This window comes from Aptenodytes forsteri, unplaced genomic scaffold, assembly GCF_000699145.1.
Source record: "Aptenodytes forsteri isolate BGI_AS27 unplaced genomic scaffold, ASM69914v1 Scaffold47, whole genome shotgun sequence".
In the NCBI taxonomy this organism is placed as follows: Eukaryota; Metazoa; Chordata; class Aves; order Sphenisciformes; family Spheniscidae; genus Aptenodytes; species Aptenodytes forsteri.
The window spans coordinates 2,281,547-2,289,114 of record NW_008794731.1 but is presented as its reverse complement, the minus strand read 5'-3'; the positions used below and the strand labels follow the sequence as shown (position 1 = coordinate 2,289,114).

The following is a 7,568-nucleotide window of genomic DNA, read 5'->3' as shown; positions in this document are numbered from 1 at the left end:
GCGCTGGGATCGGCCAGCGCGGGGGGTGTTAAGCGGTAGCGCGAGCCTAAAAACAACTGCAAAGTCATGCAGGCCGACCGGTCTGCCGGCATCAACGCCTCGACCCGCGGGGCTGGTAAATGCTCTCCTCGGGAGACGCGAAGCTGCCGTGGGTGAGGCCGGGCGCGGTGGGGTGCTGAGCTGTGAGGAGGTCACCCGTGCAGGGCTGCTCTGGCGCAGGGCAGCCTGCGGTTCTCCGCTGGGATGCTGAAGCAGGAGTCTGAAGACTAGCGTTACAGCAGGGCTTCTTGCCGTTAAAGCGTCCCTGGTCCTGTGAACCGTGATAGGAACCGAAGGAGGAAGCGTCGGGGGGAAGGTGGTTGCGTTTCCAAGTACCTTAGCAGATAGGCTCCTCGCTATTAGTGGGGATCTGCGGAGCGTCCTGCCTTCGTCCTGGGTTCTGCTTTAGCTCTTGTGGATCACCCTGAAATTCTGCAGGCAGCGAGACAGATTCCTTTCGTGGAGCTCGCTTGTTAAAGATGGAAATTCGATATTGAGAAGAGAGAAAGGTTTGGGAAGGCTTCTCATCGCATCTGCTGCTCTTTCTCTCTTTCCAGGATGTCTTCAGGTGCGTTATTTCCAAGCCTGGTGCCAGGCTCCCGTGGCTCTTCGAGCAAATACCTGGTGGAATTTCGGGCAGGGAAGATGTCCCTGAAGGGCAGCACTGTGACCCCAGACAAGAGAAAAGGCCTTGTCTACATCCAGCAAACCGATGACTCCCTCATTCACTTCTGCTGGAAGGACAGGACTTCGGGCAGCGTCGAAGATGTGAGTATGGTTTTGTGTTTCAGTGCTGAGGCATGAAGTCACGACCTGTCTTGCTCTTGTTCCGCTGGCGCGGCTGAAAGAGCTTCTCCAAGACCAGTTAGGATGAGAATGCCACTGTGGCCTGACAGAGCTGCACTTCCAAATCCTCTCCGCTCCTCAGAGCGGATGGAGGAAGGTTTGGGGAGGAGGGCAGCGGTCTTCGGGGGGGCTAAAAGGAATATTCACATATCTCCTCAAACATTTGTTTCTACTGCCACATTTTCCAGGATTTGATTATTTTTCCTGACGACTGTGAATTCAAGAGGGTACCTCAGTGCACTACTGGCCGTGTGTATGTATTGAAGTTCAAGGCAGGATCAAAACGACTCTTCTTCTGGATGCAGGTTTGTGGGAAGCCAATAATAAAGGTCTTGGAACAAAATACTTCCCGTTTGCCTTGTACCAAGAGCAACTTTCTTGCAGGAGCCGAAGACGGACAAGGATGAAGAACACTGCCGTAAAGTGAACGAGTATCTCAACAATCCACCAATGCCTGGTGCTTTGGGTGGAAATGCAAGCGGAGGCCACGAGCTCTCGGCATTAGGAGGTACAGTCCATTCTCTGCTCCTTCATGTGAGAGGCTTTTTTAAAATTCATTTTTAGAACGAGCACTTATAGTTCCCTAGGAAGAAATTCCTGATGACTCTGGAGGGTGAGCTGGGGACAATGTTAATACCAGAAGTGTAAACGTGCTTTTAGCAAAATAAACTCTGCTGTTACAATAGGTGCAGGCTGAAAGTTAAGACTGCCAGAAGAAATCTTTCTTTATTTCCAGTAGATTCTCTGGAGTCTTACCTCTTTATGAAGCCAAGTTGCATTTATCTTTTATGAGCATCATGAATCAGTAAACACTTGAGACTGTTTTTTCCATACAGAATGTGATGCCAATTAATCTCCTGCTGTTTGAGCCGGAGTGCTGTGAAAAAAAAACTATGTGAATATCTTGTGTTTCAGAATGTTTTTGTTTTTAGGTGAGGGTGGCTTGCAAAGCCTTCTTGGAAACATGAGCCATAACCAGCTCATGCAGCTGATCGGACCAACGGGCTTAGGAGGACTTGGTAAAATGCTTTAATATCTTTATGCCAAAATGGTATTTTCTCCTGCCAGGTTAAATCTTACCTGACAATATTTTCAAATAGTGCTATTGATTTGAATAGCGCTGCTTTCACATGAGAAAGCAAGGCCCTGCCTCAAAGATGAGCTAAGGGGCAAAAAAAGGATGCAGGAAACGGAGGGTACCAAATTCTACATGGCACTCATCTTAGGGCTTGATCTGCGAGGAACGCCTGTTCTGCTCCTTGCTCCACTGAATCTTCTGCTTCCCCCCCCCCCGCCTCCTTTTTTCCACCCTTCCTCTTCCTCCTAAATATTCACTGGAGCAGGGACTGAAAGCCAGGGACTCATCCCTGGTGAATGTCCCAGTGACCAAGCTGTGGAGTTGCTCCTGTTGTCTCTGATCCAGTGAATATTTGTGTGCAAAGTAGGAAGAGTTCAAGAGGAAGGCTGGGGCGTACGCACCCCACAGCACTCTAGTCAGAGGAGTAAGGCTCGGGTTAGGGCTTTCTCTCCTGGGCAACACTGGGGAGAGCTTGAATCACCGCGCTGTTTTTCTGAAGGGGATGAGAGGTGTGTTGGAGTCCCTGCTGCGGTCTGTTCTTAACGCGATCCATGCTCCAAACCCAATAGAGCATTTCATGAGAAGTCAGACTCTCGAATGGAAGTAGGGAAAGTAACGCTTAGCAGGTGGCAGCAACTAAGGTTCTGTGCTTAAGCCCCAAAGTCCATTTTTGTGGATCTAGCTTGTGTCTTTTTAGCTTCAGATGCAAATCTCATGTTGGTGGGATGTTCAGATGCAAATCTAACGTTAGTGTCGGAAGATTCTGGCTTTTTAGGATGTGTTTGGAAAAGATCTTCCTTCTTGAAGCTTCACGTGACTCCTGAGACTGTCTTCCTCTTCGTCTCAACGCTTTTTCTCAGCAGCTCTCCTTTCTTTGCCTTTACATCTAGCCGTAAGACAGCTTGACATGAAGCTCGCTACAGTAACGCAAAGAAAACCATCTGCTTGCCTCGGCAAACAGTGGTTGTGGTGAATCTGTGTGGATCTCTTCCCCCAGTAGCGTCTTGTTCTTTTGCATCTGGTTTGCATCTCTCTCAGGACTCTGCCTTTATTGCAGAGCTCCTGCAACAAAGGAGCTGTCTTGCTCCTGGGTAAACTTTCCTAGCAAGGACAAACTGAGTAGAGTAGCATGTGGTACAGCCCGGTTAGCTTCACCCTGCCGTTCCTGCTGCTGTGGAAGCTCTGTGACCAGTGAACATAAGTGTTACGGGCATGGTTCCGTAGGAGTGGGTCCTGTACAGAGGAGGAGCTGGTGCTCGCCCTGACCTCCCGTGGTCTGCAGCCTCGGTTAATCACGTGTTTGCTAATGGAGCGCTGTCGTTCTGTCCTCTGCTTGCAGATAGTTCCCAAAAGGTGGGTGATGAATGCAGGTGCTTTGCGTAGGGACATGTATCTGATTAGATGTGGTACGTACAAGAAACCACTGGATGGGAAGCGTGTGGTGGTAAATGGAGCATTTGGCTGATGTGGCTCAAAGGAATTGTAGGGGGACAGTCGGTCACTGACGGCTCCAGTGGACCTAGAAGCCAGGCCTTTCCCCAGCTCTTTTTAGCTGATGTTCTCAACGCTGCGAGAAGTCCTTGGTAGTTGGGATGTGTGGATGAAGGAGGCCGATTCTGATTTCTTTTGCATATGGCAGTTGGCTCAGAGGCCGAGAGTTGGTTTCCTGCTGTGCTTCCTGACGCTGCTCTACTGGGAGCACTTTCTTTGTGCGCGGGGTTGTCCTTACTTTGCCTACGAAGTGTTTAAGGACTCAGCTGATTCTGCTGCTGCATCTCTGTGTTAGGTTTGAAGCTGCAAAACCCAGGTGTATAGGGAGACGGTGGTGGTGACTCAAAGGCTGCCTCTGTAATCTTCTGCTGAGGGCCTTGGCTTTAAAGTTCAGAGAAAAGCTGGATTTTTGGGAACCAGTAGATAAGAGGAGAGGGCTGTGTTTGTTACAATGATTGTGTATATACGGCACAAACCGAAGTAACTTTATCCTTGTGTACATCTAGAAATTGAGTCATTTCTAAAACATGCAACTCTAAGGCAGTTTTCTAATAGGGATGCAAGATCAGAAAACGAGAGCTGTTAATTTACAGAAAGGGATGGGAGGGTTGGTCTGGGCTCTTTCACCCCCTCCTCCTCTATTTTAGCAAATAAAACCTTTCAGGTACAAGAGTGACCTCTCTAGACCAGAGAGGTGCAAAAAACCTGAAGAAACAAATTTCTAAACCTGTTCTTCCTTTATGTTTACGGAAGGTGGGCTGGGTGCGCTGACGGGTCCCGGGCTGGCCAGTCTGCTTGGAAGTGGGGGACCCCCGACCAGCAGTTCATCATCAAGGTAGGATGCCTGTCTGGTCTGGGTTTGTAGTATTACTGTAACGTAAAGTTGCCACGTCTGTGGGAGGAATCGTGGCCTACTGAGCAGGAAATATGATGGGAATTAAGACTGCTTATTGCCTGGCTGGGTGCGCTGACGGGTCCCGGGCTGGCCAGTCTGCTTGGAAGTGGGGGACCCCCGACCAGCAGTTCATCATCAAGGTAGGATGCCTGTCTGGTCTGGGTTTGTAGTATTACTGTAACGTAAAGTTGCCACGTCTGTGGGAGGAATCGTGGCCTACTGAGCAGGAAATATGATGGGAATTAAGACTGCTTATTACCTCTCTAAAATGAGGGTAGGAGCTCTTCATATTGTAAGGGCTTGACAAGAGGCTTCTCAAAATACAAGAGGCAAAGCTGTTTTTCGCAGGGAATTAATTGTACTAATTATCTTCTCCAGCTCTCGCAGCCAATCAGCTGCTGTGACGCCATCTTCCACGACTTCTTCTACACGTGTAACGCCTGCCCCGTCCGTTCCTGCGGCTGCGTCTGTGACCAGTCCGAGCCCCGTACCAAGTTCGGGTAATGGAACCAGCTCAGCCACGAGCCCAACCCAGCCTATTCAATTGAGTGACCTTCAGAACATTTTAGCTACTATGAATGTGCCATCTGGAGCAGGAGGACAGCAAGGTAACAGTGTTCTGACCAGACAGCTGTTGGATCCAGGAGTCCTTTGGAGCTGTTTTACTGTCCTGTCCTGTCCTGTTCCAAATTGGTTTGAAAGGTCTTTTAAATTTTTTTGGTTCTTTTTTTCATTTGAGTGCTGTTCTTGGCTGCTTCAAGAGTCTTATTCTCCAAAACTGAGAGAGGGGGAAAGGATGCTAGCAGTGTGCTAACTACGTTTCAGTACTCCTCTGACTAGATCATTTGGTTTACATGACAAAAACATGGGGTTTTGTGCATAGTCTTAACAGCCAACCATTTATTTGCTTCCTAGTTGACCTGGCAACTGTTCTGACTCCCGAGATAATGGCTCCCATCCTGGCCAACGCTGAAGTTCAAGAACGGTTGATGCCTTACCTTCCCTCAGGGGAATCTCTGCCGCAGACTGCAGAAGAGATTCAGAATACCCTGACGTCTCCTCAGTTTCAGCAGGTAGATGCCTAGCTGTCACGGGAAGCGCAGTTCTCCTTCCCTCCTCCCCCACGCGTCATGATTCACCTTGCCCTGCTTTTTCAGGTTCCTGACACTGTTCAGGGTAGGAAGTTGCTCAGTAGAAGTGGAAAGGAGGAGGGACGTGGTTTAATGGAGCGCTAGTTCTTCCTCTTGCGGTCACCCAAGGGCAGATCAGAATGTTTTTTACTTTTTCTTTTGGAATTGGGCGTTACCTTTATTATAAATGCTCTCTGGCAAATGGCAGGAGTAGTAGCAAATTCATTATTCCCTGTCAAAGAGTGGCTTGTCAGCAGTCTCCTTAAAGGTCATTTCAAGTGACCGAAGGGAAGAGATGCTCACGCTTACAGCACTACAGTCCTCGTTCCTCTTGAAACACTAGTACTTAATTCCAGAACTGTCCGTGTGTGATGACAGCTGGTGTATTACAGGCCAATTTGAACTAGTTACACTGATTGATTGAAATTTGTCAATTTACAAAATTTCAGTGGCTAAAAGACGACTGTTTTTAGTTTAAACTATGGCAACGCTTTTGTGCAGACAAGACTCGGAAATGAGGGATGTTTTTAATTGGTGATTTGATACAGCGTCTGCATCTAGATAAAGAAGTTTGAAGTTGTCCATGCACTAAACCAGCTGGAGGTTACGTCGCCGTGGTTTGGTGTGCTGCTCGGTCGAGCAGGGCTTATCAGTCTGTGCTTACTGGCATCTAGCTGGTTAAGAGCAAACATTGTTCCCGATGGCAGGATCCGCACAGGGCCTGTGGTCTAGCGGCATTTCGAGGCCAGCCCACAGCGCAGTAGTTTATAAAGGAGAGCGGCTGCTCCCAGGCCAGCCGTGCGGTCGCCGTGCCATAACAGGACCGCTCTCCTCACGCGGTTATTGCACCTGATGCTGGAGAAACATGACGCAAACTTTTTTTGACGCTGTTGACTCCAATTCACAGGCATTGAGCATGTTCAGTGCTGCCTTAGCTTCAGGACAGCTTGGCCCACTAATGAGTCAGTTTGGCTTACCCGCAGAGGCAGTAGATGCAGCAAATAAAGGAGGTAAGTACCGGTGCTGTTGGGAACGTGATGGGTTTGGTTTGTGGTTTGGTTTTTTTTTTTTGCACTGCGCACAGCCATTGAATGTGGACCCGGAGGTAGGAGGTAAGTACCGGTGCTGTTGGGAACGTGATGGGTTTGGTTTGTGGTTTGGTTTTTTTTTTGCACTGCGCACAGCCACTGAATGTGGACTGTAATGATTAGCTGCCAAGTAACTGGCAGAAGCCGACTCTTGCACTGTGCTTTTTTACAATGAAAAGGCGAGTGGCTCAGGTGTTCCCCAGCAGACGCAGTGTGGTGTCAGCCACGCATTCAGAGAAGTCGGGGTTCTGCAAAGAGATGTGCTGAGCAGCCTTGGCATTGTTTTCTGCAAAAGACTCTGGAGCTGTCGTAGTCACCTTGTTCAGGAATGCCTTTTTTGTGGGAGTCTTTAATGATTCATCTGAAATAAGTGAACACAGTAGGGGCCTGCAGCACTGCGGGGAGGGGTATCTGTTTTACCTGATGAGCTTTTAGAATCCATGCCGTGACTCAAGTAATGCTGGTCTTAAGCTGCCTGTGCACAGTTAAAGTGCAGAAAATGTGGCTATGTCAGAGATTCAAATGCATGTTATATATTGAATGAGTGTTAAAAGTTTCTTCTCTGCTAATAGATTCTTATTAAAGCAACTGTTTACTTTCCAAGTAATGAAGCCTAACCTCACGTGGACAACGAACTCCATCCCAGAAAGTGCAAAGTTAAATAACTAATGTGTTTAACTTCTAGATGTAGAAGCATTTGCCAAAGCAATGCAGAACAGTGTCAAGTCAGACCAAAAGGAAGGAGACTCTAAGGACAAGAAAGATGAAGAGGAAGATATGAGTTTAGATTAAGTTATTTGCTCTTCCTTACAGATATTCCTAGATACTAACTTAAGCAACTGCAGTAGGATTACTAACTTCATATTATGCTTATATAAATCTACAAATAAAGGAATTTTCTTTATCTGCTATACTGTTCTTTCTCAGTCTGTTTAACGTGCACACTTAAAGCAGTATTTGCTCTTTATTTTCGGTGGAGTTGCTTACTGTTCAGTTTTGAT

The 7,568-nt window shown here is 47.9% G+C and overlaps 1 protein-coding gene across 2 annotated transcripts in view; it reads left to right on the top strand.

The window, feature by feature from the left end:
- Window positions 1–7,477, top strand: part of ADRM1 (adhesion regulating molecule 1) — a 9,201-nt gene extending 1,724 nt beyond the window's left edge. Inside the window, exons 2-10 of one of the 2 annotated variants that reach the window (XM_009273914.2) lie at window positions 597–807; window positions 1,074–1,190; window positions 1,270–1,393; window positions 1,818–1,904; window positions 4,208–4,289; window positions 4,728–4,957; window positions 5,265–5,422; window positions 6,387–6,489; window positions 7,253–7,477. In XM_009273914.2, the coding sequence (XP_009272189.1) occupies window positions 598–807; window positions 1,074–1,190; window positions 1,270–1,393; window positions 1,818–1,904; window positions 4,208–4,289; window positions 4,728–4,957; window positions 5,265–5,422; window positions 6,387–6,489; window positions 7,253–7,359 (1,218 nt within the window). In that variant the 5' untranslated portion in view covers window position 597 and the 3' untranslated portion in view covers window positions 7,360–7,477. The remainder of the gene's footprint in view (window positions 1–596; window positions 808–1,073; window positions 1,191–1,269; window positions 1,394–1,817; window positions 1,905–4,207; window positions 4,290–4,727; window positions 4,958–5,264; window positions 5,423–6,386; window positions 6,490–7,252) is intronic. The other variant, XM_009273915.2, reaches the window with a different exon arrangement.
- Window positions 7,478–7,568: the final 91 nt, after the last annotated feature.